The 14,980-nt window shown below is 45.6% G+C and overlaps 1 protein-coding gene across 5 annotated transcripts in view; it reads left to right on the forward strand.

Moving 5' to 3' along the window:
* The window catches only part of SCML4 (Scm polycomb group protein like 4), a 752,090-nt gene that overhangs the window by 445,928 nt on the left and 291,182 nt on the right, over positions 1 to 14,980 (forward strand). For all 5 annotated transcript variants that reach the window (XR_011260473.1, XM_069606558.1, XM_069606557.1 and 2 more), the window contains one exon: positions 542 to 671. Coding sequence is in view for 4 of the 5 variants with exons in the window: in XM_069606558.1 (XP_069462659.1) it covers positions 542 to 671 (130 nt within the window). In the remaining variant the exon portion in view is untranslated. The remainder of the gene's footprint in view (positions 1 to 541; positions 672 to 14,980) is intronic.

Genomic DNA, 14,980 nt, shown 5'->3' on the forward strand with positions numbered 1-14,980 from the left:
ATAAGCAGATCGTGGAGCATCTGGAATGCAAAGGGTTAATGAGCAGGCGCGTCATGCTAGCTGCTGTAATGTTGGCCATATGTTTCCGTATAAAACGTGTATAGTACTAATGTTAGAAATTAAAGGCTTGTAAACGCAGCTAAATGTTTTTAATTATAATAGCCATGATAACCAAACAAGGTGTGTGCACAATGCATATTAACGTAAGAAAAGAAACATCATTATATGCTGCTTGCATGCACAGTAGAATGACCGTTTCAAACTTTCATTTCAATGTTGGGACTTCTGAATGTCTATATATTTTTATTATTTTGAAGCTTATATTTTGCTACATGACTTTAGTGCTTCTCATTTCTATTTTCAAAGGTAGGCCCATAACTCCTTCTCAGGAGTTTCTAAGGTAGCGCCAGCTATTGGGGAGGGAGACTATAAAAGAGGGTCGCAGGATTTACAAAGTGCCGTCCGTAGATCCAGTTCGCTGCCAGGTGAATGCGACTTCCCCTTCGTGCCTAGTAACCGGCGTGCCTTTCTGTTTCCACAGCTGAAATCTCGTGTGGTGATGACTCCCCTGGCCATCTCGCCTCCAAGAAGCACACCGGAGCCTGACATCAGCTCCATTCCGCAGGATGGCGCCACCATCCCCAAGTCAGCAACCCCTCAAGCCCTCACAGGTACTGGCGTGCTTCTAGATGCCTGCAGAATAGCAAGGGAAAGAGGACTGTTAGTAAAGTCGTTATAGCGGGATAATGGCCCGCCAAGCCAGAAGTTGGGAATGATCATTATCCTAAGTGATAATCGGCTCTACCAGGGTCTATAAGGCTGTTAGCACGTAGTGGCAGCAGCAATATGTATTTTAGTGTTTTTGTTCGTGAGATGAAAAACGTTACTTTAATAATAAGTATAATAAATAGCCATAATGAGTATGCACATTAAAAATAATGTTCATTTATAGTATTTAAATAACGAGGTGGTCTTTATAAGTTAAGCATTTTAATTGCAAACGTAGTTAAACTGGAGCAGCTTTAATACCTGCACGAGTTAGGTTTCATATAAAAGTTAACGGTTTCTCTTCAAGAAAGTGAAAGCATATTCCCACGTTCCTGCTTTCTCTCTTGTCTATTAAATATGATGTTACCACGAAAATATATCCTCCCATAAAAAAAGGGTCTCGTTGAAAGAAGCCCTGCCCAGAAATGGTGGTTTCCTCGTCTGCTTTTTAAAGTTTGAACGTCCAGAATGCAACCAATACCAGTAGTTATTGGGCCTCATTACGACCCTGGCGGAGAGGGTATTACGCCAGCGTAGTGCATGGCGTACCTCTCCGCCATACTACGAGATTCCGTGGCGCCATGGCGATTTTTACGCCTGGTTTTTCCGGGCGGAAAAATCCATGGCGCTACGGGACCTGTTGTTAATTACGCCACCGTAATTTACGGTGGCGTAATTAACGCCTTCCCCACTCCCATTATACCCTATGGGGCAAAAATGGGAATGGGGAAGGGTAAATGGGGATTGGGGAATTACCGCTCCGCCAAGGTCAGAATGGGGCGGTAAGTCCACCAACCCCCATGGCGGAGTTGGCAGCTCTGCGCCATGGACCATGGTGCAAATTGCACCATGGTCCTCCGCCAGGGTCGTAATGAGGGCCATTGACTGAGCTCTGAACATTCAGATTGGATGAGAGGCAGTCAATAACGGTCTCCATGTGCTAATACTGAATATAGACAAGGGTACTATCCGATTGTCAACATGTATTGTCTAAAAGGTTACAACGCTCCGATAAAACATGTTTGAGGTGGTTAAAAGTAATGTTGGTGACATTTGGAAGGTTGGCGGAAACATACAGTTTGGGGATACTTCAGAGCGTTAATAAAATGCTTCACTTTAGCATAGGCTATTTAAATAGCATTGCTGGCTAGGTGGGGCTGTGGACTAGCGGTTGCTGACTTTGGGAAACAGAGACAATCCTTTGGTCGAGTTGGTCCTGCGGCCCCCCTTTAGCGTCTCCCTCCCCACTACCATTTGACGGTCCCAACCGCCTGGCCACACTGCCAACAACCACCCAGAAATCTGGGAGTACAATCTGACAGCAGACTCACCTTCAATTCTCAAGTGCACGCATGCAGTAGTGCTTCAAATGGAAAAAAAAAAAGCGCAGGTACAGGCTTTAAGTGAGCCGGGGCTCATCCCCAGAGTAATTTAAAATTGCTCCCATGACGGGGCGCAGACCAGGCTTATTGCCCCCACATGAATTGATGTTACACTGTGTGCCCCTCTCCATTATTCTCACTTTTTACATCTAGCCCTTGGTATCATGTTCTCTATCTTGCAGCCCCACTCCAGTCGTGTTCCCGCACACTCTTTAACTCTCTGTGTAAGTCTGCATTTTCTTTCTCAGCCTGGCCTTTTGGGGCATGAGACCCTGAAACACCTCAGTGATTCCAACCAAAATCTCAGTACAATCATTTACTGCTATGCCATTAACTTTAAATTGGATTCAATCTAATGCAACTATCGCTTGAATGCAAAGGGCCTCATTCCGAGTTGGGCGGTAAGAGTTAACAGTCACTGGTAATGATGCCGGTGCCGGCAATGATGCTGGTGCTGGCAAATCCTTACCGCCCAATTCCGAGTTCCCTTAGCGGGACCCACAAACCACACGTCCTTAGCGGGTCCCGCTAAGGGACCAGGGCGCTAATAACGGGCCCTCTATTTGCAGGCCCGTAATTAGCGCCTTCCCCATTCCCATTGAGCCCTATGAGGGCTCAAATGGAAATGGGGAATGGTCTACAGAATGGGGACTTACCGGGTACTCCAAGGTCGGAATGACCCGGTAAGTCCCCATTCTGCCAGACCGGACCCGGGTTTGGAGGCAGCCATGGCACTAATAGCACCATGGCTACCTCCAAACTCGGAATGAGGCTCAAAGACCCTCATCAATCACAGGCTGTTTTTGGCCTCTTTTGACCACACTATTCTGCTGAACAAAAGTTGGCAGCCTTTGGGAGCACCCAATATTTACAGGTAATGCGCAATGAGATTTAAGTATTTGCCAAGAATCACACACTTTGGTGAAGCAGGGAAGCTGGGAATCTTTCAAACAAACTTCCAGTTTGCTGATATGCATGAAGTTAAGAAAAATTGAAGATCCATTTAAAAGAAGAAATTCTTTTTTGCAGACATCATTGGTATAAACTAAGCTATAAAAAGGGGGAGCATTATTATTTCTCGTTTTCATTGTCTGAATGATAAGAGACATATTTGATCGATAACAGGAGGTTTTCAGTTCGAGAAACGTTCCATCACATTTCCAATTACTCGAACATTTGCATAGTAAAAAAGGCACTGCTAAAAACAAAGACATTTTTTTTAACATAACCGCCGAGCCATTGGAGTAACTTTGCTGAAAATGTTGGGGGGGACATGACATCTGGTCGAAAAGGTGCCCGAGCCAAATGAATGGGGACAAAATGGTGTGCCATGAAAGTTGGGGGGGACAAACACCCCTGTTCACCCCTAAAATGACGGCCATGCACCGAGCTTCCGCGAGGTGCTTCTCTTGAACGGGTGTCCATAGCAAGCAAGTCAGCCCATTCTCTGAATAAATACTCTCAAGGGATCCCCTGGGCAACTGGGAAAGCACAATTAGTGATATGGATTCGGGAGCCCAGTGTGCTGGCAGCTCCAGGGCTGCACGTTTGGCCCTCCTTTTGCACTGCAGGGTGGGCTCTGAAGGAGACATTGTGGACACTGGGAGAGGGGAAGAGGGGAAGAGGGGAAGAGAAGAGGGGGGCGAGGGCTCTGCTTTCCCCAGCAAAGGCTGCCGAAGCTTATCCTTCATAGAGGTTCAGGTAAATTAAATGATTTCATTTTCACTGTACCCCATAGTTGAGTACCTGTACTCTCCTTCAAGCTTTGATACAGGCAGGCACTCAGATTGCCAAAAATAAGAAGGGCAGGTACTGAGGGGCAAACCAAAAAAAATGAACATAAGTAGGCATCCCATCATCCTCTCCCTCACCTATTCACTGCCTTCAAATATTCCCCCACTCTACGCCAAGCATATTTTTACTTTTTCCCTATCCTCTCCCCGAACCAAAGCATGTTTCCCTTTCCTACCCACTACCCTTTCCTGTACCCCTGGGTCAGCATGTCCTTACCACCATATTGTCTCAGGAGAATAGCTCAGCTGCAACATGCTCACCTTGGAAGCAAGACGACACGGAGCAACACGGGTTTGATCCCCGGGTACGCGCTTAGAAACCTCTGGGTATTAAGCGCATTATAAATAACATATATCATATCATATCATATCATACTAAAAACCCATCAGCATAATAAGATGACACAACTGAAGAACAAGCCGTCCCCAATGCATGAGCGATACACAAGTTGACCCCGCCACCCTACACACGTCCCTATGAAAGTGGGGTTAGGGTATATGGAAACATGATGAGACAACACAACTCAAGAACAAGCTGCAGTTAATTAACCATGCCTACCAATGCAACAGGGTCATTGTGGTCGTTGTATACCCAAGCAGCCATGTAAATGTCACTGACAGAGGAAGCCAACTGCTACTGAACACACCATGTCAGTGACAGAGGAAGCCAACTGCTACTGAACACACCATGTCAGTGACGGAGGAAGCCAACGGCTACTGAACACACCATGTCAGTGACAGAGGAAGCCAACGGCTACTGAACACACCATGTCAGTGACAGAGGAAGCCAACTGCTACTGGACACACCATGTCAGTGACAGAGGAAGCCAACATCTACTGAACACACCATGTCAGTGACAGAGGAAGCCAACGGCTACTGAACACATCATGTCAGTGACAGAGGAAGCCAACGGCTACTGAACACACCATGTCATTGACAGAGGAAGCCAACGGCTACTGAACACACCATGTCAGTGACAGAGGAAGCCAACTGCTACTGAACACACCATGTCAGTGACAGAGGAAGCCAACTGCTACTGAACACACCATGTCAGTGACAGAGGAAGCCAACTGATACTGAACACACCATGTCAGAGACAGAGGAATCCAACTGATACTGAACACATCATGTCTGTGACAGAGGAAGCCAACGGCTACTGAACACACCATGTCAGTGACAGAGGAATCCAACTGATACTGAACACATCATGTCTGTGACAGAGGAAGCCAACGGCTACTGAACACACCATGTCAGTGACAGAGGAAGCCAACTGCGACTGAATACACCATGTCAGTGACAGAGGAAGCCAACTGCTACTGAATACACCATGTCAGTGACAGAGGAAGCCAACTGCGACTGAATACACCAGATCAAGCACACATAATTGTACTAGCCTGGGTGAGGCAGACAAGCTACCTGTTATCTTTATGCTCTTAAATAATTGGCACAAAGGTAACAATCACCTACTATTGGCCACTGCCTAATGGTTTCTGTTAAGGTGCAATGGAGGCCTGCAAATAGAATGGAACCATGTAAAGTTTGCTAGCCATCTATGGGCGTGCAAAGATTGGTGTTTTGGTGGCTACAAAGCGTGTCAGAGCGAATCGAGCAAGTGGGCGGGGAATTATTTGCATGTGTGAAAGCCTGCGTGAACACCCCCTCTGACAAAACCGTTTGGGGTGAGCGAAGTACGTGAAGAGACGGAAGTCAATTACAGATTCTGCGGAACAGACTCAAGTGGGTCCGCGGGAAATCCACCTGTTTCTCCCCCCACACCTCTGCAGAATTTTCGCCTGGCACTACTCAGCAGAGCTGGCCACAATTCAACATTGTATCAACCATTTCATTATTGAACTGTGCTAAATCTGCACTGACCCGTGCGCTGGCGCTTCAGGTAGGCCTTTTTTCTGCAGCTGCAGTGCTATCTGGTCCACAGTTTGGAGTTTTTATGGTGGGAAGCGTGGCATGACAATTTCGTCCTATTCTTGGAAGTGCATGCACCGCGTTTGGTTATATATTCTGCATCGTCATCACTTGCAAATAAGGGTTTGAGCACACGCCCACGCCCTGCAAGCTTTCCATGCCTTATTTGTGGTTATGTGTTGAGCATGCCGCGGTGCACAGGAAGAAAGAAAGAGAAATGTCCGTGCACCTCTGGATGCATAGGCGCATCCAAAATACAGGAGGAAGCACCATGCCGCAGGAAAAGCATGGGCAAGCAACTGGGCGAGCCACATCCAGTGCCGATGGCCACTACACCTCCCCTTTTGCATGCAGAACATCCATGCAGAAAGCATGCACATGCCTGCAGCCTGCCACACACACTGTAGATTATGCACAAATACTTCCCACACGAACAGGAGCTCATTTTGAGGAGCATTAAGCATTTGCCCTTTCCTGATCACCACTGTGCTTTGATCTTTCTACAGAATCTACAGGCTTTAGAAAAATGACCTCGGACTATAGGTGTCCCCATCCTTCGAGTTCTTACCTGTACAACTCTTTTACGTGTGTTTAGCCTTTCACACCTTTTGCCCTTCACATCGCCTGCTGCACAGGGGCTGATTATACATGATGGGGGTCACCATTTGTGACTTTCTGGACAAGCCTTGGTGCTGTTAGACCCTGTGGTGTTACCTGCCCAAGTATAAAAGAAACTCTTAACATAACATAACAAGTGATGGGCTTAGTGTTCAGAGCGAGGTATGCAGCTCAAGGTTTACTTGTCAGGGGGAACAGAGGTTTGCGATTGAATGGACAAGCACTATCTGTGTAACTAGTTCACAACAAAGGCCTCACCGTAGACCTGGTGTGCGTAGACAAAAAGGTCTGGGACAGTGTGTTCCCCAGTGATGTCTCAGGAAGAAGCTGTTGCAGCTGCAAAAATTAGGGATATTGTAATACATCCTATCAATTGAGTGCTTTAGAAAGGGAGAAAGGCTGATAAAGTTAGGAAGTTCGACTCCTGAGCTGCAGTTTGATTGGGACATGTGCATTGAGCGCATGCGCTCATGAGTTTCTTGCCTACCTATTGTCAGCCTTAAATAACTGTTACAGTAGTGGAAAGAAATATATGCCATGTTGATAATGGCTTTCGTGGGCGGGGGGGCGGAGAGAGGGGTCCTTGATGATGGCAAGCAAGCCACGTTGAGGCGTAGTTGTTCCTTATATTTCATCACCTTCATGACAAAAACCATGCAGGTGTAGATGGAAGCCACAGGCATGTGTGTGCTAAGGTCATGCACACAGCGCAGGAATATTTCAGCTCAAAGTACCTCATCACCGGTTGGATGGTATCCCGGCTGGGATACCGCCAACTTTATTAGCGTTAGCGCCCACCCGTCTGCCGGTGTTACCGCCGGATCACAGGTTGGGAGCTAACTGTTAGTCCCCATTCCCCATTGGGGAATTTTCAGCGCAATTGCCGTGTGGTAATACTGCTGGAAATAATTGTACCAAAATTTGGCATTTTTCCATCGTGTTTACGCCCCAGCTAACAACTGGGGTTAAACACGTCAGACTCGAGATTGGCCGGACCCTTAAATGCGGCAGTAACACCGTTACAGCAACATTTAAGGGCTGCCGCCCCACTCGTGTTGAGGCCCATAGACTGATAATAGAGTGCTTGAAGTGTATCATTCTAGTTTCTGGGGGAAATGAGGCAGATTGTTAGCCTCATGCAAGTCTACTGGTAGGTTTAAGACATACATAACAAACGTAGGTGCTACTTGTTCTGCCGGCAGGCCACACTGGTCAGGAAGGGACTGTGAGCTCAAGATAATAGGCCCCAGCGGAGTGAGGGTCTTTAACATGGGCCGGCAACGCTGTTACCGCTGGTATGGTTCACAGCTGCGGCCATTATCATCCTTAGCATTCAAGTTCCATGGCATTCCATTTCGGTGACCAGGTTTATGCAGGGAGTGGTGAAGAGGAGAAACGTGATTGTGCATAAAGCAACACAAGCTAAGAGCCCACTTTCTGTTACCATGGCAGCAGCAAGCATGTCGTACAGGGACTAGGGTCGCCGCCACTGAACTTAATTAACGCTGCTCTCTAACGCTCTGGAATTCAAATCACATCTCAGGATGCAAACCCTCTTAAAATACCGCATAAAGGACACTTGAAATACCAAGAAGGAAAACCCGTGTGTACAACCCACAGCAAGAACTGCACTATACCTTCAAACAATACTGCTATGCAATTGTTTTACCATGCAAAGTACAGTTTTCAAATTTTTTTTTAACCAAAATACAACTCTAGTTTGCCAATGGTCCTAGTGGTGGAAATGAGTCTTCATTGATTAGAGTTTGCAGGCAGATACCAATAGTCAATACATTCTGGACCACAGAGGTCCTTCTTCAGGGTGAAATCTAGATCATAAAATACAAAAGAAAGGAAAAAGGAAAAATACAAATGGAATACTTGTTTAGATCGAAAATCACAAAAAGCCAAAAGCAATGTGCATTGAAAAACCATCGAAAACTCAACACTCTAATATTAATATTATTGTATTTATTGAGCACAGACCTAGCTTTGAGAAGCAACGGAGCGCTTACGGAGGTGCACAACAGTACATATGCCTAACTGAGTGCTTTTCAGAGGTAACAACAGAGCAGATATACTGCGGGGAGGTAGGATACAGAGGGCACAGAGGAGAGGTACAGTTGTACAGGGTGACGGGGAGGAGAGGGACGGGTGGCGTCTAGCGAGTAAGGTAGCACGAGGGGCGAGGTGATGGCCTAGCTGTTGAGGAGGAGAGACTCTCCTGAAGTAGTGCCTGTACAGCCATCGGCCGGTTATCTCGTACACAGGCATTAAGTGATATGGACGCTTGAGATTGATGTCATCACATTGTGATGTCACAACACTGTGACATCACAATATTGACAAGATGCGTAAACAAAACATGATAAACCAGGGTGGGGGGAAAAGGGAGGGAAATGCAGCGGAAAGGGAAAGGGAAGGGAGGGCAAGGGGAACTGAATGTTTTAGTTTTTTAAAGGTCTCCTGTTGTTTTTGCTGGTGGTTTTTGTCACCGCCACATTTTTTGCAGGCTAGTGAGAGTGTTGAATTTTCTCATTTTTTCAGTTTTTACGTTCACATTGATTTTAGTTTTTTGTGATTTTCATTCTAAGCAAATATTCCATTTGTATTTTTCCTTTTTCCTTTCTCTTGTATTTTATTATCTAGATTTGGCCCTGAAGTAGGACCTCTGTGGTCTGGAATGCATTGGCCATTGGTATCTGCCTGCATAAACGGTACTTTGCACGGTAAAACAATTGCATAGCAGTATTGCTGGAAGTTATAGTGCAGTCCTTGCTGTGGGTTGTACGCCCATGTTTTCCCTCTTAGCAGCAAGCATGTTGGCCAGTAGGTGCATTGTGCTGAGCTGTCGCACCCACACCGGTTACTAATTATTGATAACGACCGGTAATAGAGCATTCAGCGCCCATAGGGATCCTAGACAACCGAATTGAATTACATGACAGGTGTGTAGAATTGGTCCAGGCAACGAAAATCAAGTGAAGACACGTGATATTTATAACGGAAAGAGTAGCAAAGGAAGCAAGGAAGGGAGGGATGAGCATGTCAAGTGCAGCCATGGGACCGCAGCAAGGTCGCAAGCTTCCGTTGTGGGAATTTCAGGCACCTGACTGACGTGAACAAATGTCTATAGCCTGCAATAAGTGTAGGCACTTTCTGATAGCTGATTATGTGAGCAGAGGCGTTGCTAGGTGGTGCCTGAGGGGACTATAGCCCCGGGTCTTTTGGTTGTAGCTCCGGATAGAAGCTCAGAAGCTATAACCAAAAGGCTAGCTAGCCCCCAGTCCCAACAGTCCAACATTAGCGCTGCCCCAGATCTTTTCCAGGCCTAGCAACACCCCTGATGTAGAGAAACATACAAGGGCATAATACTCTTGTGTACGAAACACTTGTGTACGAGCATGATAGAAATAAAATATCAATATCAATATCAATACTAGAAGTAAAAGGACGCGGTTTGTGAGCACGAGGCTCTGACACGTTATGGGGGGTGGTGGTCAGAGTATTTTCATACTTTTCTGTGCGATTACCGTATTGCGTTTGTTCGACCACAAGTGCCTGGTGTACCTACTCATCTCAGGACGGCTAAGGTCAGCCATAGCATATCCAGCCATGTGGATCTTGGCTCCACAGGTTCAGGACTCTGGGCTGGAGTATAAGCCACAGAAGGACCGTAAGACCACAGATCCTGTTAGGCAAGTCATCATGGATGGTGGGAAATTTGTGTTGAAAAGTATTGTGAATTGGAAGCTGATGATTGAAAATATGGCACAGGCATGAATCACAACACCTCATGTGTTGATGGGTGGAGCTCTGTACTGAAGAGCAGAGGAATGCCAGTAGTCTGGTTAATCTGAAGCATTGTGGTGCCGTCAAAGTCAGCAAAGGAGCGCTCTGCAAGAAGGGACAGAGCAGGCACCCCCATAACCCAGTAATCGGGCAAAGTCCATGTTGGGTGGCAGCACTATCTGAGGTCCGAAGACGTGGTGAGGGAAAGCACCTGTGGTCTTCTGTGGTCAGTTGGTCTTTGGCTGATTGCTTGGAATTGGATTGCCTGGCATGGAATGCCAAGGAAGCAAGACATGCAATGACAGGTGTTCAAGGGAAGGTTGACTTGTAACTTAATTTCCACAAAGTCGAAGTATGAGCACCAACCCCCACTCATGAGCACGGGGAAAGGGAGGCTATTTATACCGTCAGTGAAACTGAATGCGGTGAAGGGCAAAACGTCTCATCGAAAAGTTGCATCGCATGAGGTTTTCTTGAAGGTACCAAATTATAGAGGATTTGAGTATCATATGCCTACTCTGGAAGGGACGTTGTAGTGTGGAGTAGAACGGTGATGTTTCAACCTGTGGAGTAACCCAGTGGTCGAAGTGAGTGAGAGCGGTCAGGAGCGGTGCTCCTATCCTTTTTTAAATGACCTTGTTCAGCTCCTATACTTTTATTTTAAAAAGAAACTGTTCCGTAATGGTTTTGTTTTAAAATAAAAGTGTAGGAAGAAGTTGAAATCTTCACTTTCAGTGCACGCACTGAGCGTTCCCTTAAACAGCAGGTGCACGTGTTTTGGGGGTGTATTGTGTATGGGAGGGGTTGTGGCAATGGGGTTTGTGGGGAGCAGGGGCAGGCCAGCAGGGAACATAGTTCCACTACTTCTTTTCGTAGACTTTGACCACTGGACTAACCAGGCCAGATTGGAATGGAATGAGCTTTCATCATGGAATTATGGATCATAGAATTTGAGAACCGAACATGGCATTTGCTGCGCGATCGCTGGATGGCCCAGTAGTGTGTATCCTTGTATGTGCAGTGTCGGCCTTCCTCCTCAACAGCATTGTTCGCCGTAGTACGGATCCCTGGGCAGCCTCCACCTCTGGAGTGGGATAATACATTGCTAATGCAACTTTAAAATCCTTCTTTCACAACCCCAGTATTTTCAGAAATAAACAAGGAGTCTGGTTGTTTCTTTGGTTCCATGTGTTTTTACTGATCCTGTTTTCACCATGGAATTTTTCACCAGAGATCTTTTCTACTGCTTTTTCCCTCATAATGCGCGGGGGCCAAACATTGTGGGCTCCCATTAACCCACAACTCCACCACGTACCCCTATGAAATCAATAGCTCCTTCCTCAAACCGATCATATGTTTTTCTTTTTTTTCAGAGATTTTCCACTATTATGTACTGACAAATATGTGCAGTAAATATTCAGCGCTAAAATCACTGAATAGCGTGTCTGTCAACGAAACATGCTATCCACTAACTTCCACTTCGTGTCGTATTTATCTCTGTTGCTGTCTACACGTGTTGGATTCAGATCACCCTTTCTGGCACGCGCCCTCATCTTTAGCGCACTTGCCACATTCTCATTCCGCGTGCTCGCAGAACCTAGTTTTCGTTATTGGATTGACGCAGAATGATCCAATTTCAGAAGCATCATTTAGTAGATGCGTCACAAGTTAGGAGAGAGGAAAAAATACCAATTAAGTGTCAAATACTGGATCCAGCAGAAAACAACTCCGGCCAGCAGCACATCACCAAGATAGGCGGACTGAAGAAAATCCAGCATAGTATATACATCGATGCGAAAACAATGAGGTGGGGTGACATACACTATAACCTGACAGCCAGTTGCCTGCCTGCATTTGGGTATATATAGCCTGCTCCTGTATAGCGCATGTGTTTATGTCATGTGTATGACCTATGAGTGTAAAGAATATCAGTGTATGATTTATGACTGTTTGTCATAGGGTGTAAGGTATATGAGCTGGACGTGATTGTTTAGCATGTGACCATCTGGTATATGAGTGCTGGTATATAAGTGTCGTATGGATCTATGGCGTATGAGTGTAAGGTTTAAGAGTATGTGGCGTGTGACTGCACGTAATGTGTGGATGGCATATGAATTTCTGAGGCATGAGTATATTGTAAAGCTGAAGGTGTCTCAAAACGACCCAAAATTAGGAGACAAAAAATACTTAAAAATTAAGCACCGAAACTGCAGAAAGAGCACAGCTTTATTTCCGGAACAGCCAGGGGACAGCACACAGCATAAAACTGGACACCGTCCCGCATGCCTATTTGGGACCAAACAATTTAAAGCTGCAAAATGCATGTTTTCCATACTTTGATGAGAATTACAATAATTCAAAACTTAAGAAATTCATTGGCTAAACGTCAAAAATTCCCTATTGAACACGGTACATCCTGCACACTCATTGGCAAGTCCACCCTTGACTCCCCCAAAAATCTCCACCTTCAACCCATGACCTCATTTAAGTTCGGACCGTGTTCCTATTGGTTGGCCCATTTGAGGCATTCCTGACAAAGAAGCTCTGTATTAATTAGATTAGGAAACATTTAAAGTAACTTTTGAGCCTTCGCGTCTCACTGAGATCTGACCAATGAAAAGGTGGGAAATAAGAAGCCCTGAACATTATAATTGGGTTTCTTTCTTTTCCGCTCCCTCCACCTGCAGGCCCTGAAACCCCTATCTTGGCAAAACCACCAAGCCAGCACACCATGAACTTGCAGCTATCGCCATAATGAGCTGCGAAGATGAGTTACCACCGTTCAAATTTCAATTTCAACTATTGTCTTCAAATTATCGAGGCAATTTCCTCACAAAACAAGGCATTTAGTGGCACTGGGGGCACTGTGTTCACCCTCTAACTTTGTAAATTGGCACTGATTTTATGTTGTGTCGTTTGTGCATTTATTCGCATTTCGCCTTGGACGACACCTTCTTTTCTGGAATTGAGTTTGAAGTTATGGTGGTTGCTTCCTTTGCAACAATTAATCAACGTCTACTTTTCCTACAAAACATCCTGACCTTGAGGCGATTGCACTCACCACAAAATAAAATTCAATTAAAAGAGTCCCTACTTCTGGAGAGCAGCTTGGCAGGATAACGTGCTAATGTTTGATGTCTGTAACTCTGATGTTATACTAACATGGCCGTTCTCTTGCTCACAATGGCCACTGGCAGCTCGCACTGTCAAAACACAAACTCGATAACTTGGCATGTCTGAACTCTATGATCAAATATAACACTATCCTTTATAAAGGGAAACTATATATTGAAAATGCAAAAAGAAAAGCAGTTTTTGCTTCAAAACGAAAAACACATTACCCTAATATGTTTAAAAGCTTTTGCTACATGTGTTTTCTAATAGTTTACTATATACCTTGCTACATGTATATTTTGCTGAGTACATGTTGATCGATCTATATTTACCTATCATATTATAATGAGGCAACTTACACGTGTCTATGCCACAGCCACGTTACAATAATAATCCTAATATTTAGTTGGCAGAGGCTTTCTCAACTTGTATCTGTGCACACGCTTAGAACGCTGGATCTGCATGTAAACACTCACCCTTTCAGTAATTTATCAACAACCAGCTGTGACCTATCCTCTTTGGCTCTATCATAATCATCTTTGGGGACCCACACTTTACAAACACAACTTATGCTTTCCCTACTTGCTTCATGTTCTTCTGGGGTGCATGATGAAAAGTTGCAATATCTATCTGCAACACAATTTACCCATGTCTCAATGTACCCGGTGGGGTCTGGTGGTGGGGAAAAAAGTGCACTTAGGGAACCAATTGCTGGAAATTGATCAGCATAGTCTAGAAAGGGTGACCAAGTACTGTGGAAGCTCCCCATATTTCCCAGGCGAGTGGTTGTTATTTTTTCTGCGACTGCTGTGTCCACTGCATTTCGTTCACCACATAGAGAGTACCGGATCCTCAGATTGTTTCCATAGCGGGACTATGGTAATTTTGGCTGCTGTGAGCAAGTGTGTGATTAGGTCAGCCAGGTGCCCTGTCAGTGGGAACGCCCCATTGCCCGTGTCCTCCAGTAGAATGATTCCCAGGTCCCATGGAATTGTCAGTCCCGTGATTAGTCAGCTCTTATCTAGAACCTCTATCCAGAATCGGGCTGACTTCGGGCATGTCCATAAGCAATCGGATGATGCAAACCTAATCATGCGAAGTTCTATCTGGCCATGTTTATGCTGCTCTGGTTTATGCACATATCCTGAGATGGGGGTGGCAACATCATCAGTACTTGTCAGTGTTACAGACATCATGTTGTTCCTTTGAGTCCCAACCCTACCACTCCACCCAGCGCTATAGTAGTGAGCCCGTTGTTTGACAGCCCCTCCAACATTGTGGTGGTATTGCCTAGTTACTTTTGTATAGGATTTCTGGGGTAAGGTACCACTATAACATGCCTTCACTGCCCCCTCCTTATTCACAATACACTTAGAGCTCTTATGCATTCGGGACCAGATGCGACCCCAGTCTTCCAACCCTAGTTCTCGTCCCGGTTCCCTTTCTCATATAAGCATGTAGTTTTCCTTCTGGTTGGGATCAGATTTGTGTAGAAGTCTATAGAGGAGTGACAGTTTCCCTTTTGGGGCCGTTGATGTTAGGGTGCGCACAAGTGCACTGAGATCTCTGCCCCTGTGTGTTTTTGTTTT

This window comes from Ambystoma mexicanum, chromosome 4p, assembly GCF_040938575.1.
Source record: "Ambystoma mexicanum isolate Mex_15411 chromosome 4p, UKY_AmexF1_1, whole genome shotgun sequence".
In the NCBI taxonomy this organism is placed as follows: Eukaryota; Metazoa; Chordata; class Amphibia; order Caudata; family Ambystomatidae; genus Ambystoma; species Ambystoma mexicanum.